Source organism: Coregonus clupeaformis, chromosome 10 (genome assembly GCF_020615455.1).
Source record: "Coregonus clupeaformis isolate EN_2021a chromosome 10, ASM2061545v1, whole genome shotgun sequence".
Taxonomy (NCBI): Eukaryota; Metazoa; Chordata; class Actinopteri; order Salmoniformes; family Salmonidae; genus Coregonus; species Coregonus clupeaformis.
Window position 1 is genome coordinate 41,628,171 of NC_059201.1, and position 21,448 is coordinate 41,649,618.

General features: G+C 45.9%; 1 protein-coding gene across 6 annotated transcripts in view; it reads left to right on the plus strand.

The window, feature by feature from the left end:
* Nucleotides 1–14,393, plus strand: part of LOC121575114 (engulfment and cell motility protein 2) — a 33,460-nt gene extending 19,067 nt beyond the window's left edge. For 2 of the 6 annotated variants that reach the window (XM_041887971.1, XM_041887975.1), the window contains 15 exons: nucleotides 64–215; nucleotides 523–601; nucleotides 2,787–2,822; nucleotides 3,203–3,253; nucleotides 3,395–3,517; nucleotides 3,642–3,761; nucleotides 3,924–4,028; nucleotides 4,243–4,351; nucleotides 4,587–4,723; nucleotides 4,976–5,139; nucleotides 7,949–8,061; nucleotides 8,218–8,325; nucleotides 8,656–8,738; nucleotides 12,516–12,593; nucleotides 12,755–14,393. In XM_041887971.1, coding sequence (XP_041743905.1) covers nucleotides 64–215; nucleotides 523–601; nucleotides 2,787–2,822; nucleotides 3,203–3,253; nucleotides 3,395–3,517; nucleotides 3,642–3,761; nucleotides 3,924–4,028; nucleotides 4,243–4,351; nucleotides 4,587–4,723; nucleotides 4,976–5,139; nucleotides 7,949–8,061; nucleotides 8,218–8,325; nucleotides 8,656–8,738; nucleotides 12,516–12,593; nucleotides 12,755–12,955 — 1,659 coding nt within the window. In that variant the 3' untranslated portion in view covers nucleotides 12,956–14,393. Of the gene's footprint in view, nucleotides 1–63; nucleotides 216–522; nucleotides 602–2,786; nucleotides 2,823–3,202; nucleotides 3,254–3,394; nucleotides 3,518–3,641; nucleotides 3,762–3,923; nucleotides 4,029–4,242; nucleotides 4,352–4,557; nucleotides 4,724–4,975; nucleotides 5,140–7,948; nucleotides 8,062–8,217; nucleotides 8,326–8,655; nucleotides 8,739–12,515; nucleotides 12,594–12,754 lie in introns of those variants that run through there. The other 4 variants (XM_041887972.1, XM_041887973.1, XM_041887974.1 and 1 more) reach the window with 4 other exon arrangements.
* The last annotated feature ends 7,055 nt before the right edge of the window (nucleotides 14,394–21,448 follow it).

Genomic DNA, 21,448 nt, shown 5'->3' on the forward strand with positions numbered 1-21,448 from the left:
CTGTAATCAAGAAGACCCTAGATTTGTGTGTCCATTTTAATGGAATATTTCCCTCCTCTCCAGATTGCGGGCTACGTGAACCAGCCGATGGTGGACGTGTCCATCCTGCAGCGCTCTCTGGCCATCCTGGAGAGCATGGTCCTCAACAGCCACAGCCTCTACCACCGGGTGGCGCAGGATATCACTGTTGGACAGCTCATCGGACACCTGCAAGTGTGAGCACACACACACGCACTGGGGCCTCCCACATACAGCTATGTGGGGGATGTAGTCGGAGTTAGTATGTAGAAATGTAGTGGCGTGACTTACTAATATTGGAGCGATATAACGTAGATGACAAGCCTTGCCTTGCTCCGCATCCTTGTGATGATGACTAAGCTTAGAATTGTAGAACCCCAGACTAATACTGAGTACTGTACTAATACATTTAACCAGTTGCCACTTTAGTTTTTGTAACCATGTGAGAATTCCTAGAACCAGATGCTTCTAACTGGTATTGCTGTGTCTGATGTGCCTTTTTAGATCCAATCAGGAGATCCAGACCTACGCCATCGCACTCATCAACGCCCTCTTCCTCAAGGCACCGGAGGATAGACGGCAGGTCAGTACAGTACCTGCTCACCAGCACACCGGAAGGGTACCCTTGCAATATACACTACATGACCAAAAGTATATGGACACTAGGGCTGTTACGGTGACCGTAATACCACCACACCGGCGATCACGAGTCATGACGGTAGTCAAATTCCACGTGACCATTTAGTCATGTAATTAGGCCTCTCCAAGCTCTGATGCTGCTGATGGTCATTAGTATTCTACCAAACTTGCTAACTGCCTGGTACTCAGCACTCTATTGTCCCTCTAATCACTCTGACATCAATGCAAAGGGAATCGAAAATCTAATCAAGCACTTCATGAGAGCCCATGAGCTCATGTTGCGCAACATATCTATAGGCTATGCAATTGCATGAGAAAACAGAGTGATGGCCTCTATTAAAAAGAGGATACCATCAGCTTTCTATAGACTAGGCCTGCTATATTTATTTATCAACTTTCCTAATATATAGGATAGCCTACCTGTCTGGCATGAAAATTAACCACGGGAAAAGCATCTTCCATTCGCTAGTTAAGTGCATAGATGACATGTATCGTTTTCCGCTGCCCCTGTTTCGAGACAGGTGCATGATAATGGTCCATTCTCAATTACAACAAATTTCACACATACAGTGCCTTCGGAAAGTATTCAGACCCCTTGACTTTTTACACATTTTGTTAGGTACAGCATTATTCTAAAATTGATCAAATTGTATTTTTTTCTCATCAATCTACACACAATACCCCATAATGACAAAGCAAAAACAGATTTTTAGAAACATTTGCTAATTTATTACAAATAAAAACCGGAAATATCAGACCCTTTACTCAGTACTTTGTTGAAGCACCTTTGACAGTGATTACAGCCTCTAGTCTTCTTGGGTATGACGCTACAAGCTTGGCACACCTGTATTTGGGGAGTTTCTCCCATTCTTCTCTGCATATACTCTTAAGCTCTGTCAGGTTGGATGGGGTGCGTTGCTGCACAGCTATTGTCAGGTCTCCAGAGATATTGGATCGGGTTCAAGTCCGTGCTCTGGCTGGGCCACTCAAGGACGTTCAGAGACTTGTCCCGAAGCCACTCCTGCGTTGTCTTGGCTGTGTGCTTAGGGTCGTTGTCCTGTTGGAAGGTGAACCTACACCCCAGTCTGAGGTCCTGAGCGCTCTGGAGCAGGTTTTCATCAAGGATCTCTCTGTATTTGCTCCGTTCATCTTTGCCTCGATCCTGACTAGTCTCCCAGTCCCTGCCGCTGAACAACACCCCCACAGCATGATGCTGCCACCACCATGCTTCACCGTAGGGATGGTGCCAGGTTTCCTCCAGACGTGAAACTTGGCATTCAGGCCAAAGAGTTGAATCTTGGTTTCATCAGACCAGAGAATCTCATGGTCTGAGAGTCCTTTAGGTGCCTTTTGCCAAACTCCAAGCGGGTTGTCATGTGCCTTTTACTGAGGAGTGGCTTCTGTCTGGCCACTCTACCATGAAGGCCTGATTGGCGGAGTGCTGCAGAGATGGTTGTCCTTCTGGAAGGTTCTCCCATCTCCACAGAGGAACTCTAGAGCTCTGTCAGAGTGACCATCGGGTTCTTGGTTACCTCCCTGACCAAGGCCCTTCTCCCCCGATGGAGGCCACTGTGTTCTTGGGGACCTTGAATGCTGCAGACATTTATTTTTTATTTTTCTGCAGTACTCTTCCCCAGATCTGTGCCTCGACACAATCCTGTCTCGGAGCTCTACGGACAATTCCTTCGACCTCATGGCTTGGTTTTTGCTCTGACATGCAATGTCAACTGTGGCACCTTATATAGACAGGTGTGTACCTTTCCAAATCATGTCCAATCAATTGAATTTACCACAGGTGGACTCCAATCAAGTCGTAGAAACATCTCAAGGATGATAAATGGAAACAGGATGCACCTGAGCTCAATTTTCAGCTTTATTTATGAATTATTTATGACTATGTTCCGGCTCGCCGCAATCCGCTCAAGGACGACGCTGTGTCGTGTCACATACTGTTGTGCTCTGCATTGCCATGCCATATCGTGCTGTGCTGTACCTGACTGTACCATGCTGTTACCGTGCATGCTGTATCTTGTGATGTATGCCTGTATCTCGTGCACCATGTATAAGTGTGCACTATTTGTTTCCATTGACATCACCTGGAACCCCTCCTCCCAACCCACCCCCCTCAGGAAGAGCATAATAACCCCCTGGACCAGCGGCTCACTGTGAGTACACATCATCCCACAATCCTTCACTCCATCCCCTTAGCTTCCTCTTCTCTCTGATCCATAGAGAACCATGGGCTGCCACCCTCATAGTTCAATCCACTCAGATAAAGTCAGCGGGGAAGAATACAGTATGCAATCCTGTCATAGTCACTCTGGGTCCCCCTAGTGGTAGCAGCTGCATTCTGCACTATTAGAGATGTCTCACTGCGGATTTGTAACAGTTATGAACCCATTTAGGGCTTTGTGATATGACTGTAAGCCTTTCGTCAAATTAGCCTTTTGATATTGTTGTCTGGCAGTAAGCTTATTGCCTAACTGTTTACGTACAGGCCTTGGTTTTGAGTCTCACTGTATTTGTCTATCTATCCCCCTCTCAGGAGATGGCGAGCACCCTGGCCCAGAAACACCTGCGATCCATCATCCTCAATGTGAGTGTCAGGGAAAGCCTGAGTGTACTTGTCTTGGATAACCAGTCACAACCAAACAGCCCTTCATGATAACATAATGCTTTATAAACAGTACAGATCCAGAGCTGCTACTGCTCCTAATATGTGTGTCATCTCTCGCAGCACGTTATCCGAGGCAACAGACCAATCAAAGCCGAGATGGCGCACCAGCTCTACGTGCTGCAGGTGCTGACCTTTAACCTTCTGGAGGAACGCATGATGACCAAGATGGATCCCAGCGACCAGGTAAAACGACCAGAAGCAGTTTTTCTTTTGTATTCCCTGAGTCTTTTACCTCAACCCTTTTGACCCTATTGATGTTTTCTCATACCGTTTGATGTTTTTAAGTTCTGCACTCATCCATCTCCAGGCCCAGAGGGACATCATTTTCGAGCTGCGCAGGATCGCGTTTGACGGGGAGAACGACCCCAGTGGCATGGAGAAGAGAAAGGCCATTTACACCAAGGACTACAAGATGCTGGGCTTCACTGTGAGTCCAGCTAGTGGGCTGTTTTCATCTGTATAACTGCTCTCTAGAGGGGTTGTTTGGGTCGGAGAGTGTGTGGATGTGTTAAAATGGTTGTTTGGGGTCATAAAGGGATTGTTATGGGTCTGTCTGTGTCATTGACTCTCCTGTTGGTTGTCTCTCCAGAACCATGTGAACCCTGCCATGGACTTCACTCAGACCCCTCCAGGGATGCTGGCCCTGGACAACATGCTCTACCTGGCCAAGCTGCACCAGGACACCTACATCAGGGTGAGTCGGTGCGTCCCAAATGGCACCCCTGGTCAAAAGTAGTGCACTATATAGGGAACAGGGTGCCATTTAAGACCGAGCCTGTACCACACTCTACAGTGAAGGTTTTCTATGACACAAAGCTCTGAACAAATAAATTAAATATTTCAAATGGTAGAGCTTGAGTTTTCCCGAGTGTGACCAGATGTGTGTGTGTGTGTGTTTCTCACATCAGATTGTTCTGGAGAACAGCAGCCGCGAGGACAAACACGAGTGCCCTTTTGGTCGCTGTGCCATCGAGCTCACCCGTATGCTGTGTGAGATACTACAAGTGGGAGAATTGCGTGAGTACACTTCTCGCACCCTCACACATGGACTCAACACATTACGATGGTTTTAAGGCTGACGTGGCATTCAAGGAAGCCTCAATCTTTTTGGGACTTTCCAAGCTAATCAGAATGGCCAACCTCATGAATTTTTATTGTACATGTATCCTCAGAGGGATAACTGATTTATAATTTTTCATGACAACCTCATGCGTTATAAAAAGGATCCACGGTGTGTGTTCCCCCTCTCCAGCCAACGAGGGCTGCAACGACTACCACCCCATGTTCTTTACTCATGACCGAGCGTGGGAGGAGTTTTTCTGCGTTTGCATCCAACTGCTCAACAAGACCTGGAAGGAGATGAGGGCTACGGCTGAGGACTTCAACAAGGTCAGAGTTCATCCACCGGAGTCCGTTGACCACTTGGTTACTTAGGAGTTAGGACTTAGGCCATTGATGACTCCTGTCCATCACACTTTGTTTATCTGGTTGACTCTGGTTGGTAAAGGAAAAGCTGGACACTCTTATGGCTTTGATGTAATAAATGTAACAAGTACCAACGTTTCGACAGCTACGCTGCCTTACTTTATCAGGGTTTTCACTAAATGTTTGACTCTGAATGGTAACCCATTGGTTGGCCAGGTGATGCAGGTGGTTCGGGAGCAGATCACCCGGGCTCTGGCCATGAAGCCCTCGTCCCTGGACCATCTGAAGGGTAAACTGCGAGGCCTCAGCTACTCGGAGATCCTGCGTCTGCGGCAGTCAGAGAGGATGAGCCAGGATGACTTCCAGTCACCACCCATTATGTCAGTCCCACATCCACGTTAACTGTTTGACTTTGTCCATCAGATTAGTCTGCCTCTGTGTTCGGGTTTAACCCCTCATGTCAGTATTTTAGCCTCTTCAGACTTTGTTTTCATTACTAGCTAATGATACTGTATGACAGGATTGGGGTCAATTCCATTTCAATTCTGTCAATTTGGGAAGGAAACTACAGAGCCCCTTAGGGGTCATGGTGGAGAAGAAAGAAAAAAAACTGCCAGGCTAATTATTTTATTATTTTATTTTTGGTCATTTAGCAGACGCTCTTATCCAGAGCGACTTAATCAATTCCCTTGTTTTTTAAATCCATTCTTTATTTGTTCCCTCTGTTTTTTTTAATAGGCTACACAAATCAGGAATAGGACTAGCTTATCTCTAGGTCCCACATGGCCGATAACATATTGCAGCCTAAATGTAATTCTATTTAGTTAATTACATGCTTCAAATGGTGATGATCACTGACCATTCAATAGCTTATTTCCAGTTTCAGTGTTTTCATATGCCTCCGAGTCATATGGGCAAATAATAGGTAACGGGTGTGCAAAACCCCTCAATTGGGCTAAGTAATTTCAATAGCCTGAAATGCCAGGAGCCTCACTAACAGTCATAACTGAATGATGCATGTTTACGATGCAAACCAAATAGGCTACACTTTGTGCAAACATGAACAGTTGTCCATTTTGCAGGCCTCTCATCCCTGCGACCCAGTGTTTTACCTCTCCCTGCGGCCCAGTGTTTTACCTCTCCCTGCGGCCCAGTGTTTTACCTCTCCCTGCGGCCCAGTGTTTTACCTCTCCCTGCGACCCAGTGTTTTACCTCTCCCTGCGACCCAGTGTTTTACCTCTCCCTGCGGCCCAGTGTTTTACCTCTCCCTGCGACCCAGTGTTTTACCTCTCCCTGCGACCCAGTGTTTTACCTCTCCCTGCGACCCAGTGTTTTACCTCTCCCTGCGGCCCAGTGTTTTACCTCTCCCTGCGACCCAGTGTTTTACCTCTCCCTGCGACCCAGTGTTTTACCTCTCCCTCTGCGACCCAGTGTTTTACCTCTCCCCTGCGGCCCAGTGTTTTACCTCTCCCTGCGGCCCAGTGTTTTACCTCTCCCTGCGGCCCAGTGTTTTACCTCTCCCTGCGGCCCAGTGTTTTACCTCTCCCTGCGGCCCAGTGTTTTACCTCTCCCTGCGGCCCAGTGTTTTACCTCTCCCTGCGGCCCAGTGTTTTACCTCTCCCCTGCGGCCCAGTGTTTTACCTCTCCCTGCGGCCCAGTGTTTTACCTCTCCCTGCGGCCCAGTGTTTTACCTCTCCCTGCGGCCCAGTGTTTTACCTCTCCCTGCGACCCAGTGTTTTACCTCTCCCTGCGGCCCAGTGTTTTACCTCTCCCTGCGACCCAGTATTTTACCTCTCCCTGCGGCCCAGTGTTTTACCTCTCCCTGCGGCCCAGTGTTTTACCTCTCCCTGCGGCCCAGTGTTTTACCTCTCCCTGCGACCCAGTGTTTTACCTCTCCCTGCGGCCCAGTGTTTTACCTCTCCCTGCGGCCCAGTGTTTTACCTCTCCCTGCGACCCAGTGTTTTACCTCTCCCCTGCGGCCCCAGTGTTTTACCTCTCCCTGCGGCCCAGTGTTTTACCTCTCCCTGCGACCCAGTGTTTTACCTCTCCCTGCGACCCAGTGTTTTACCTCTCCCTGCGACCCAGTGTTTTACCTCTCCCTGCGACCCAGTGTTTTACCTCTCCCTGCGACCCAGTGTTTTACCTCTCCCTGCGGCCCAGTGTTTTACCTCTCCCTGCGGCCCAGTGTTTTACCTCTCCCTGCGGCCCAGTGTTTTACTGTGCATACAGTTAGGGCCAGATACGTCCAGTAAAACATGGTGCAGCCAAGCGCCTGGATGTGTTTATGTTGTTTACAATTGTGCATGTTACTCATAGGAGGCAGAAAGGAAAGGCATGCAAATGTATTGTGCGTAATTTCCAAGAGGCTTCGGCGTTAACAGGTACAATGATGCACTCTCATCCCTGCGCTAGGCAGGTGAACATCTTGTGCGACGTAGCCAACCAGGCACAGATAGATGGTTTAAATCAGCTCTGGCTCTATGTTCATAACTAAAACTGATGGCTATTTCCTTTGTTGCGATGACAATACGTCACCTGGAAATTAGCTAATGTCCAGGCTAGGGTAGGTAGCTAAAGAACTCCTCTGGAATACAGATATAGAACAGCTAAGGTCATGAAGCAGAGCCAGATGGAATTCTTGCTTAGGGATGATAGCGCATCATTGCACCATATTTGCACCTTGAGTGGTTTCGCACGCCTGTTACTATTATTTGCCCTTATAATTCAGAGGTACATGAAAACACTGAAACTGGAAATAAGCTATTGAATGGTCAGTGATCATCACCATTTGAAGCATGTAATTAACTAAATAGAATTACATTTAGGCTGCAATATGTTATCGGCCATGTGGGACCGTCATGGTAGCCTACATAAAAAAGATCTGTGAACGGATACAAAAACATAGGGAATGGATGAAAAAAAGAGGGAATGGAATAGCCTGGCTGTTACATTTTTTTCTCCACCATGACCACTAAAGGGGCTCCGTGGGAAACTGAAATTCCCATTCCACTTTTTTTCTCATTGAAAATCATTCAGGAAAATTGGAATTTCAGTTTACTTTCTGAATTGAAATGGAATTGACTCCCACCCTACTCAATGAACAATATAGGTTAGTTAGAGAGTGTGTGTGTGTGTTTTGGTTGCTGTTCAATGCTAACAGACCTACTGTATGTGAGTGTTATGTTGCAGTGAGCTACGTGAGAGGATTCAGCCAGAGATCCTGGAGCTGATCAAGCAGCAGAGGCTCAACCACCTGTGTGAGGGAAGCTGCTTCCGCAAGCTGGGTAACCGCCGCAGACAAGGTGGGCACACACACACAGTTGAATAAACAAAGTGATAGGAGGAAGAGCAGTGTGCGGGTATTCCTACGCACCTGCAACAAGATCATTTTTTAAATATTTGCTGAACACTACCTTTCTGTGTTTTTTCACTGTCATCTTTTGTTTTGTCCTCCTCAGAGAAGTTCTGGTTCTGCCGCCTGTCTCTGAATCACAAGGTGCTGCACTATGGAGATCTGGACGAGTCTCCCCAGGGGGAAGTGCCTCTTGAGCTGCTCACTGACAAGAGTGAGTCTCCTGGCTACAACTCTGTTTCTCCCACTCACTCTCAGCGTTGGGGCCACCGTGACCTGTGCAATCGTGGCTATTTGAGATTCGATTGAGGTTGTCTATCAAAAGGCAAGCTAATCAGGTGAAGTCTCATAGCACATGGAAAGGCATCAGCTCTGAGCACAGATTCACTTACCATCTGGAAGGCAAACAATCAAGTCACGTGTTAAAACTGACACTGACTGATCCACATCACACCTAGATCAGTGGAACTATGCAGCTGTTGACTTCGATAAATGCCTGTTCATCTCTTCTTAATTTCCTGCTCTTTCTCATCTTCCCCCGTAGTCTCCGTGTCTGATATCAAGTCTGTGGTGACGGGGAAGGACTGTCCCCACATGAAGGAGAAGAGTGCACTGAAACAAAACAAGGTAGGCTACTGTAGCCTCCTACCAGCAGAGAGCATCCCAAATGGCAACCTATTCCATATATAGTGCACTACTCCACTACTTGGATATAGGGTGCAATTTAGCACACAGACCTGTTGGCATGATGTCTGTTAGCATGACTGATATGTAGCTACAAGCCCTACCTCTTCTTAAGCTCAATGGTTATGGAGTATCTATGAAGATTCTCAATTGGGCACAAGTCCGTCCTCTCCTCGACACCTCCGTCTTCTCCTACGTGACCTGGAAACCGATAAGTGGTCGTCATATATAGGAGAATGTCAATTCGTTAATACGCGAACGGAGGACATCGCTCCTCTTCTCGATTGCCTCCTCCGGCGGAGGATACTCAGGTGTATCCTACCGCGTAAGAGTTTTGAAATCCACCACACCCCCTTTGAAACAGCTGTTGTTTTCTCGGATGAGAAAAGCATGAACACATTTAAAAACTTGCTTCCGTCCCTTTCCTTGCCCCAACCTGGGCTTGAACCAGGGACCCTCTGAACACCTCAACAACTGCATCGGGAAACAACTACTCCCAAGGTCTCAGAGCGAGTGACGTCACCGATTGAAACGCTACTAGCGCCCTCCGCTTTTCCTATTTTGTTGCCTTACAAAAATTTGTTTGGGGTTTGTATCATTTGATTTACACAACATGCCTACCACTAAAATATTTTTTATTGTGAAACAAACAAGAAATAAGACAAAAAAACAGAGAACTTGAGCGTGCATAACTATTCACCCCCCCAAAGTCAATACTTTGTAGAGCCAACTTTTGCAGCAATTACAGCTGCAAGTCTCTTGGGGTATGTCTCTATAAGCTTGGCACATCTAGCCACTGGGATTTTTGCCCATTCTTCAAGGCAAAACTGCTCCAGCTCCTTCAAGTTGGATGGGTTCCGCTGGTGTACAGCAATCTTTAAGTCACACCACAGATTCTCAATTGGATTGAGGTCTGGGCTTTGACTAGGCCATTCCAAGACATTTAAATGTTTCCCCTTAAACCCCTTGAGTGTTGCTTTAGCAGTATGCTTAGGGTCATTGTCCTGCTGTAAGGTGAACCGCCGTCACAGTCTCAAATCTCTGGAAGATTGAAACAGGTTTCCCTCAAGAATTTCCCTTTATTTAGCGCCATCCATCATTCTTTCAATTCTGACCAGTTTCCCAGTCCCTGCCGATGAAAAACATCCCCACAGCATGATGCTGCCACCACCATGCTTCACTGTGGGGATGGTGTTCTCGGGGTGATAAGAGGTGTTGGGTTTGCGCCAGACATAGCGTTTTCCTTGATGGCCAAAAAGCTCAATTTTAATATCATCTGACCAGAGTACCTTCTTCCATATGTTTGGGGACGTACCCTCCCACATGCCTTTTGGCGAACACCAAACGTGTTTGCTTATTTTTTTCTTTAAGCAATGGCTTTGTTCTGGCCACTCTTCCATAAAGCCCAGCTCTGTGGAGTGTACGACTTAAAGTGGTCCTATGGACAGATACTCCAATCTCCGCTGTGGAGCTTTGCAGCTCCTTCAGGGTTATCTTTGGTCTCTTTGTTGCCTCTCTGATTAATGCCCTCCTTGCCTGGTCTGTGAGTTTTGGTGGGCGGCCCTCTCTTGGCAGGTTTGTTGTGGTGCCATATTCTTTCCATTTTTAAATAATGGATTTAATGGTGCTCCGTGGGATGTTCAAAGTTTCTGATATTTTTTTATAACCCAACCCTGATCTGTACTTCTCCACAACTTTGTCCCTGACCTGTTTGGAGAGCTCCTTGGTCTTCATGGTGCCGCTTGCTTGGTGGTGCCCCTTGCTTAGTGGTGTTGCAGACTCTGGGGCCTTTCAGAACAGGTGTATATGTGTGTGTATATATATATATACACTGCTCAAAAAAATAAAGGGAACACTTAAACAACACAATGTAACTCCAAGTCAATCACACTTCTGTGAAATCAAACTGTCCACTTAGGAAGCAACACTGATTGACAATACATTTCACATGCTGTTGTGCAAATGGAATAGACAACAAGTGGAAATTATAGGCAATTAGCAAGACACCCCCAATAAAGAACTGGTTTTGCAGGTGGTGACCACAGACCACTTCTCAGTTCCTATGCTTCCTGGCTGATGTTTTGGTCACTTTTGAATGCTGGCGGTGCTTTCACTCTAGTGGTAGCATGAGACTGAGTCTACAACCCACACAAGTGGCTCAGGTAGTGCAGCTCATCCAGGATGGCACATCAATGCGAGCTGTGGCAAGAAGGTTTGCTGTGTCTGTCAGCGTAGTGTCCAGAGCATGGAGGCGCTACCAGGAGACAGGCCAGTACATCAGGAGACGTGGAGGAGGCCGTAGGAGGGCAACAACCCAGCAGCAGGACTGCTACCTCCGCCTTTGTGCAAGGAGGAGCACTGCCAGAGCCCTGCAAAATGACTTTCTTTGGGGGGCCGCACAGCCCTCCATGTGCTCGCCAGAGGTAGCCTGACTGCCATTAGGTACTGAGATGAGATCCTCAGACCCCTTGTGAGACCATATGCTGGTGCGGTTGGCCCTGGGTTCCTCCTAATACAAGACAATGCTAGACCTCATGTAGCTGGAGTGTGTCAGCAGTTCCTGCAAGAGGAAGGCATTGATGCTATGGACTGGCCCGCCCGTTCCCCAGACCTGAATCCAATTGAGCACATCTGGGACATCATGTCTCGCTCCATCCACCAACGCCACGTTGCACCACAGACTGTCCAGGAGTTGGCGGATGCTTTAGTCCAGGTCTGGGAGGAGATCCCTCAGGAGACCATCCGCCACCTCATCAGGAGCATGCCCAGGAGTTGTAGGGAGGTCATACAGGCACGTGGAGGCCACACACACTACTGAGCCTCATTTTGACTTGTTTTAAGGACATTAAATCAAAATTTGATTTCCATTGATAATTTTTGTGTGATTTTGTTGTCAGCACATTCAACTATGTAAAGAAAAAAGTATTTAATAAGATTATTTCATTCATTCAGATCTAGGATGTGTTACTTTAGTGTTCCCTTAATTTTTTTGAGCAGTGTATATATATATATATATATAATTACCTTCAGAAGTCACATAATTCATTAAGTAAAGTCCACACAGGTGGATTTTATTTAACGAATTATGTGACTTCTGAAGGTAATTGGTTGCACCATATCTTATTTAGGGGCTTCATAGCAAAGGGGGTGAATACATATGCACGCACCACTTTTCCGTTATTTATTTTTTAGAATTTTTTGAAACAAGTTATTTTTTTTATTTCACTTCACCAATTTGGACTATTTTGTGTATGTCCATTACATGAAATCCAAATAAAAATCAATTTAAATTACAGGTTGTAATGCAACAAAATAGGAAAAACGCCAAGGGGGATGAATACTTTTGCAAGGCACTGTAGCTAGCATTTCACACCGGTTACTTATACGCTACTTATCCTTTTATCTATAAAATAGCACAACTAGCTACATTTCTTTTTACCACTTTACGCGTGTTTTTGGATTCCACCTCTGTACACGTAATTTGTCTGACGTGCTAGAGTAGGAGAGTCTCATTTCATACAAGCCCATTTGTTTTCACGTTTCCTCGCCTCCTCTCCTCGATTACCTTTGAACTTTTTCCAAAAGGAGGCGAGGAGAGGACAGAGGAGAGGATGCGAGGAATCGAGGAAATCCAATTGAGATTCTCCACGTCATCCTAGTGCACTGTATGATGTTTATATTAGAGGTTTGGACATGAGGTGTGCGCTCTTGTTTGGGTAGGAGGTGTTGGAGCTGGCCTTCTCCATCCTGTATGATCCTGATGAGAACCTCAACTTTGTGGCTCCCAACAAATATGAGGTGAACGGCATGTTTAACCCCTCAGAATGAATAACTCTGGAGACATGATCTGCGTTGTATGTGAGTGCATACCGTAAATGTACTGTATGTTATCTGACCTGTGCTCTCCATCTGCTTTGTGTGTGTGTGCATGCGCCTGCCTGCCTGCGTGCACTGAACAGTACTGTATCTGGACTGATGGGCTGTGTGCGTTGCTGGGCCGAGAGATGGGAAGTGACCTCACCCGCAGCGACCTGGACACGCTCATCTCCATGGAGATGAAGCTCCGCCTCCTGGACCTGGAGAACATCGCCATACCCGAAGCCCCTCCCCCTGTGCCAAAAGAGCCCAGCACTTACAACTTCACCTACAACTACGGCTGAGGTTTGTGTGAGTGCGAGAGAGACTGTATTTGTGTAGGTGTGTGTGGGGCACAATTGTGTGTGTGCGTTTGTGTGTAATAAGACAATGAAACCACTCATCTCCTAGCCACTTAATCTTGAACTCAACATCACTTGTCTGATGCTCTGAAATCCAACTGCCCACAATTAATCCAGGCAGGCTACGCAACACTAGACGACAAAATGTGCCATTGTATTTTTAAAAATCACCATTATTATACGAGCTTGATACGAACCTGAATGTTAATATTTTGTTTCGTAACTCATCACTTCATGGCCTTATCAACTTGTTTTGTTAAATAAGCTCTGAATGTTTTGAACAGTTACAGCTGAGCCCCACTATTGCTTCATGCATCGTCATAACAACAGAACCAGTTTGAACTGACACATGGGCCAGGGTCTTTTGCAAGGTGTTGTATTCAAGTCACTCCCCGTGTCCGCTCATCCTCTAATTCAGTACTAATCAATATTATTGATGTTTGTTATGCAGAATATTATTATATTTTTATAAACGATTATGTGAACTCCGTCTCAGCTTTGAAGAGAAGGAACACTAACTTTCTAGCAACCTACTAATTTGACTTCAAAAGTAGTGGTTTAGGGCACAAAAGATTGAGCTAGATATTAAACTGACAGAGGTCTCAGAGAAAGCAGTAAGCCATTTGTAGGCTTATCACATGTTTGGCTTCTATAATTATTCTACTTTGTACAGTCAAACTCAGTTGCCAAATGGTGATCTGGATGTGGAGGCATTTAACACTAAACAAATGGAGCTTTCACCACGCAAGAACTCTGAAGTCATATTCTCTGGAATTAGTAGGTTAGGAGATGGCCAAAATGTCTCATAACATGAATCCTCAATGGTCAACGTGTCAAATGTTGGATAATATGTTTTTGTTGTATCTTGCACTGCTAATGAAAGTAACAAGAAATGTGCTCAGTGTATGCTATTGGAGTTTGGTTACGCTGTACTTAAATTAATAGGATTCAGTGGTCTTGTATTGGAAGTTATTTCAACAAAAAAAATTATACCTTTGTAAAAGGGTTCTGGGTCTTGATATTTGATGTCCCATTGTTCATAGTACACAATCAGAAGGGGATGTTATGTCAAAGACATCACTGTCAAAAGTGTGTAGCTGCTTAGAGAATTCTACAAAATGCCACATTGAACAAAGTGGTGTTGCTAATGGACAAGGAGACTTCTGACTTCTGAAGAGGCTTTAGCATTTGGTACTCTTTAACATTACTTGCTAAACCATGACCGTGTTCAGACTAGTGCTGGTAGTGAATGACATGTTGTTAGTCATGAAATACATTTTAAATATGGTATTCATATATAAATAATTGTCTGTATATATTGTGTTGCTTTATTTAAAAAAATGTATTTTGTTTTGTGTGAATAAATACAACGTTAAACTGGTATGGTATTTTGTCCTGGAAAATAGGGTTTTGAAATTGCTTTTCACACATGTTTATGGTATATCTACATGCAACCACGTTTATTTCATGACTCCTCTACATTGTATTGGAGAGCCCGCCATCTACTACAGCAGTTTCCCAACCCTGGTCCTCCAGTACCCCCAACAGTACACATTTTTCAGCTCGTTGAGGGCTTGTTGATTAGTTGACAAAAGTTTAATCAGGTGTACTGTTGTGGGTACTCAAGGAGCAGGGTTGGGAAACACTTAACAGGATCTATTAAACAAAGCTCTAGTCTGTTGTGTAAAGCCTCATTTTAACACAGTTATCTTTGTAAAGAATTCAAAATGTGCCAATCCATTTAAATTCACTCATAACAGATTCTCTTATCAAAATATATTAAATCATATTACAGCATAATGATGCATGCAATACATCCAAGGCAAACTGGACATGCCAACAATTTTTCTAAAACAGTTTGACAGTTGACATAATCTGGTGTTGTCGCTCCCTCGGGCTCGTGCAGTGGAGGAGATCTTCGTGGGCTATACTCAGCCTTGTCTCAGGTTAGTAGGTTGGTGGTCTGTTGATATCACTCTGGTGGTGTGGGGGCTGTGCATTGGCAAAGTGGGTGGGGTTATATCCTGCCTGGTTGGCCCTGTCCGGGGGTATCGTCGGACGGGGCCACAGTGTCTCCCAACCCCCCCCCCCGGAGTTGCTTCTCTATGTAATGGAGTTAGCTTCGTAACCTCAATCCCCAGTTTGAAATGTCACATCTGGCCCTAGCTATCTGACCGGCCGACTGGACCTAGCTATTTGGCAGACCGGACCTAGCTATCTGGTCGGCCTGCAGGCCGGACCAACAGTTGAAGTTTACATACACCTTAGCCAAATACATTTAAACTCAGTTTTTCACAATTCTTGACATTTAATCCTAGTAAAAATTCCCTGTTTTAGGTCAGTTAGGATCACCACTTTATTTTAAGAATGTGAAATGTCAGAATAATAGTAGAGATAATTATTTATTTCAGCTTTTATTTCTTTCATCACATTCCCAGTGGGTCAGAAGTTTACATACACTCAATTAGTATTTGGTAGCATTGCCTTTAAATTGTTTAACTTGGGTCAAACGTTTCGGGTAGCCTTCCACAAGCTTCCCACAATAAGTTGGGTGAATTTTGGCCCATTCCTCCTGACAGAGCTGGTGTAACTGAGTCAGGTTTGTAGGCCTCCTTGCTCGCACACGCCTTTTCAGTTCTGCCCACAAATGTTCTATAGGATTGAGGTCAGGGCTTTGTGATGGCCTCTCCAATAACTTGACTTTGTTGTCCTTAAGCCATTTTGCCACAACTTTGGAAGTATGCTTGGGGTCATTGTCCATTTGGAAGACCCATTTCAAATCAAATCAAATCAAATTTTATTGGTCACATGCGCCGAATACAACAAGTGCAGACATTACAGTGAAATGCTTACTTACAGCCCTTAACCAACAGTGCGTTTATTTTAAACAAAAAAGTAAGAATAAAAAAACAAAAAAAAAAAAAAAAGTGTTGAGAAAAACAAAGAGCAGAAGTAAAATAAAGTGACAGTAGGGAGGCTATATATACAGGGGGTAACGGTGCAGAGTCAATGTGCGGGGGCACCGACTAGTTGAGGTAGTTGAGGTAATATGTACATGTGGGTAGAGTTAAAGTGACTATGCATAAATACTTAACAGAGTAGCAGCAGCGTAAAAGGATGGGGTGGGGGCAGTGCAAATAGTCCGGTAGCCATGATTAGCTGTTCAGGAGTCTTATGGCTTGTGGGTAGAAGCTGTTGAGAAGTCTTTTGGACCTAGACTTGGCACTCCGGTACCGCTTGCCGTGCGGTAGCAGAGAGAACAGTCTATGACTAGGGTGGCTGGAGTCTTTGACAATTTTGAGGGCCTTCCTCTGACACCGCCTGGTATAGAGGTCTTGGATGGCAGGGAGCTTTGCCCCAGTGATGTACTGGGCCGTACGCACTACCCTCTGTAGTGCCTTGCGGTCAGAGGCCAAGCAGTTGCCATACCAGGCGGTGATGCAACCAGTCAGGATGCTCCGATGGTGCAGCTGTAGAATTTTTTGAGGATCTGAGGACCCATGCCAAATCTTTTTAGTCTCCTGAGGGGGAATAGGCTTTGTCGTGCCCTCTTCACGACTGTCTTGGTGTGCTTGGACCATGATAGTTCGTTGGTGATGTGGACACCAAGGAACTTGGAAGCTCTCAACCTGTTCCACTACAGCCCGTCGATGAGAATGGGGGCGTGCTCAGTCCTCTTTTTTTCCTGTAGTCCACAATCATCTCCCTTTGTCTTGGTCACGTTGAGGGAGAGGTTGTTGTCCTGGCACCACACGGCCAGATCTCTGACCTCCCTCCCTATAGGCTGTCTCATCGTTGTCGGTGATCAGGCCTACCACTGTTGTGTCGTCGGCAAACTTAATGATGGTGTTGGAGTCGTGCCTGGCCATGCAGTCATGGGTGAACAGAGAGTACAGGAGGGGACTGAGCACGCACCCCTGAGGGGCCCCCGTGTTGAGGATCAGTGTGGCAGATGTGTTGTTACCTACCCTTACCACCTGGGGGCGGCCCGTCAGGAAGTTCAGGATCCAGTTGCAGAGGGAGGTGTTTAGTCCCAGGATCCTTAGCTTAGTGATGAGCTTAGAGGGCACTATGGTGTTGAATGCTGAGCTGTAGTCAATGAATAGCATTCTCACGTAGGTGTTCCTCTTGTCCAGGTGGGAAAGGGCAGTGTGGAGTGCGATAGAGATTGCATCATCTGTGGATCTGTTGGGGCGGTATGCAAATTGGAGTGGGTCTAGGGTTTCTGGGATTATGCTGTTGATGTGAGCCATGACCAGTCTTTCAAAGCACTTCATGGCTACAGACGTCAGTGCCACGGGTCGGTAGTCATTTAGGCAGGTTATCTTAGAGTTCTTGGGCACGGGGACTATGGTGGTCTGCTTGAAACATGTTGGTATTACAGACTCGGTCAGGGGACATGTTGAAAATGTCAGTGAAGACACTTGCCAGTTGGTCAGCACATGCTCGGAGTACACGCCCTGGTAATCCGTCTGGCCCCAGCGGCCTTGTGAATGTTGACTTGCTTAAAAGTCTTACTCACATCGGCTACGGAGAGCGTGATCACATAGTCGTCCGGAACAGCTGGTGCTCTCATGCATGCTTCAGTGTTGCTTGCCTCGAAGCGGGCATAGAAGTGGTTTAGCTGCGTCTGGTAGGCTTGTGTCACTGGGCAGCTCGCGGCTGTGCTTCCCCTTTGTAGTCTGTAATAGTTTTCAAGCCCTGCCACATCCGACGAGCGTCAGAGCCAGTGTAGTATGATTCAATCTTAGACCTGTATTGACTCTTTGCCTGTTTGATGGTTCGTCGGAGGTCATAGCGGGATTTCTTATAAGCTTCCGGGTTAGAGTCCGGGTTTGCGACCAAGCTTTAACTTCCTGACTGATATCATGAAATGTTGCTTCAATATATCCACATAATTTTCCTTCCTCATTATGCCAAATATTTTGTGAAGTGCACCAGTCCATCCTGCAGCAAAGCACCCCCACAGCATGATGCTGCCACCCACGTGCTTCACGGTTGGGATGGTGTTCTTCGGCTTGCAAGCAACCACCTTTTTCCTCCAAACATAACAATGGTCATTATGGCCAAAAGTTCTATTTTTGTTTCATCAGACCAAAGGACATTTCTCAAAAAAATAGGATCTTTGTTGCAAACCGTAGTCTGGCTTTTTTATGGCGGTTTTGGAGCAGTGGCTTCTTCCTTGCTGAGCGGCCTTTCAGGTTATGTCGATATAGGACTCGTTTTACTGTGGATATAGATAATTTTGTACCTGTTTCCTCCAGCATCTTCACAAGGTCCTTTGCTGTTGTTCTGGAATTGATTTGCACTTTTCGCACCAAAGTATGTTCATCTCTAGGAGACAGAACGCGTCTCCTTCCTGAGCGTTATGACGGCTGCTTGGTCCCATGGTGTTTATACTTACGTACTATTGTTTGTACAGATGAACGTGGTACCTTCAGGCGTTTGGAAATTGCTCCCAAGGATGAACCAGACTTGTGGAGGTCTACCATTTTTTTTCTGAGGTCTTGGCTGATTTCTTTTGATTTTCTCATGATGTCAAGCAAAGAGGCAGAGTTTGAAGGTAGGCCTTGAAATACATCCACAGGTACAGCTCCAATTGACACATGCTGTCAATTAGCCTACCAGAACCTTCTATACATTTACATTTACGTCATTTAGCAGACGCTCTTATCCAGAGCGACTTACAAATTGGTGCATTCACCTTATAGCCAGTGGGATAACCACTTTACAATATGTTTTTTTTTTCTTTCTTTGGGGTGGGGTAAGGGGGGGTAGAAGGATTACTTTAGGTGGTGAGTGACTCCGCTGTCCTGGCGTCGTGAGGGAGCTTGTTCCACCATTGGGGTGCCAGAGCAGCGAACAGTTTTGACTGGGCTGAGCGGGAACTGTGCTTCCGCAGAGGTAGGGGGGCCAGCAGGCCAGAGGTGGATGAACGCAATGCCCTCGTTTGGGTGTAGGGACTGATCAGAGCCTGAAAGTACGGAGGTGCCGTTCCCCTCACAGCTCCGTAGGCAAGCACCATGGTCTTGTAGCAGATGCGAGCTTCAACTGGAAGCCAGTGGAGTGTGCGGAGGAGCGGGGTGACGTGAGAGAACTTGGGAAGGTTGAACACCAGACGCGCTGCGGCATTCTGGATGAGTTGTAGGGGTTTAATGGCACAGGCAGGGAGCCCAGCCAACAGCGAGTTGCAGTAATCCAGACGGGAGATGACAAGTGCCTGGATTAGGACCTGTGCCGCTTCCTGTGTAAGGCAGGGTCGTACTCTCCGAATGTTGTAGAGCATGACCCTACAGGATCGGGTCACCGCCTTGATGTTAGCGGAGAATGACAGGGTGTTGTCCAGAGTCACGCCAAGGCTCTTTGCACTCTGGGAGGAGGACACAACGGAGTTGTCAACCGTGATGGAGAGACCATGACATCATTTTCTGGAATTTTCCAAGCTGTTTAAAGGCACAGTCAACTTAGTTAATGTAAGCTTCTGACCCACTGGAATTGTGATACAGTGAATTATAAGTGAAATAATCTGTCTGTAAACAATTGTTGGAAAAATTACTTGTGTCATGCACAAAGTAGATGTCCTAACCGACTTGCCAAAACTATAGTTTGTTAACAAGAAATGTGTGGAGTGGTTGAAAAATGAGTTTTAATGACTCCAATCTAAGTGTACGTAAACTTCCGACTTCAACTGTACCTATCTGACCGGCCGACTGGACCTAGCTATTTGGCAGACCGGACCTAGCTATCTGGCCGGCCGACCGGACCTAGCTATCTGGTTGGCCGGCAGACCGGACGTACCTGCCGTACTTATATATCTGGCCGGCCGGACCTAGCTATCTAGCTGGCCAACCGGATTTAGCTGGTCGGCCGACCGGACCTACCTATCTGGTCGGCCGACCGGACCATGTTTCAGCATGATAATGCACAGCCCCATGTCGCAAGGATCTGTACATGATTCCTGAAAGCTGAAAATGTCCCAGTTCTTCCATGGCCTGCGTACTCACCAGACATGTAACCCATTGAGCATGTTTGGGATGCTCTGGATCGACGTGTAAAACAGTGTTTTCCAGTTCCTGCCAATATCCAGCAACTTCGCACAGCCATTGAAGAGGAATGGGGCAACATTCCACAGGCCACAATCAACAGGCTGATCAACTCTATGCGAAGGAGATGTGTTATGCTGCACACTAGATGCTGACAGATTCTGATCCACGCCCCTACCTATTTTTTTTTTTTAAAGGTATCTGTGACCAGCAGTCATGTGAAATCCATAGATTAGGGCCTAATGCATTTATTTCAGTTGACTGATTTCCTTATATGAACTGTAACTCCTTAACATCTTTGAAATGGTTGCATGTTGTTTATATTTTTGTTCAGTGTATATATTCAGATCAAATTGCACTCAATAAATGTTTTATCCTACTATAGGTCATATTAGCGGGCTATCACGGGGTATAAACACTTTTTCAAATCCATTACATTAACTTTGTAAATCAGTTTTTAAAAAGTATGCGATTATGTACCTTTGACTACGGGAAAGGACGTCAGAATATCTACTAGTTTAAGTTACAGCACAATAAAAATTGTCATTACCGCCACCAATTTATACGGGGTGTAATAACTGCCGTGGTTGATGCTTTTTGCCTACTCGGAAATTACGATATGAAACGTTGATTTGAACCTTCTGACCAACTAGTGGGTCAGGCGGCGAACCCTCTGTCTGATTCATGTCGCGTGACTTCTGATGATAGTTCTCGATTATATCGACTGATTGGTTCTGTATGGGGTGGGATACAACCCTAGATGAAAAGGGGCGTGGCTTCGGCTAACCTCGTGTATATATAAAAAACATCAACAACAACAACAAAAAGACGCGTTTCAGCAGCATCCTTGTGTAAGTCATCACCTGTGGCGTATTCATTACGCCGATTCTGTTGCAAAATGTTTCGCAAACGGAACAAAACGGGGACGGCCCTACCAAATTCTCTCGTTTTGCTATGTTTGCGTCCTTTTGGTTCTTAAACGCTAAACCAAAGACAGTACTCTGTGTAAGTAAACGGTTTCCGTAATGAATACACCCCTGGTAGATGGCAATAAACGCTGGCACCTTCACCAAAGCATCAAATCACGGAGTTTCTAAACCCAGAGGCGCAACATTACGAGACTTCCGGGAATGCTTGCTAAACATACCGGGGTTTGAGAAGTCAATGAGAAAAGTGAACAATTATTAGTTAGTTGTTAATTTTCTCTAAATCTAAAGGCACAACTTAGATTCGAGCCAATGTCTTAAGCAGTCGAACATGTTATTACACCAACCTCGTGAAAGTAACAAACTGACACGTTTTCATTGTCGTCAAAAACGACTTGCTATTGAAAGATTTCCTTTGATTTGACGGCCTGCACATGCGCGGAGTTCGGTGCGAGACGACCGTTATT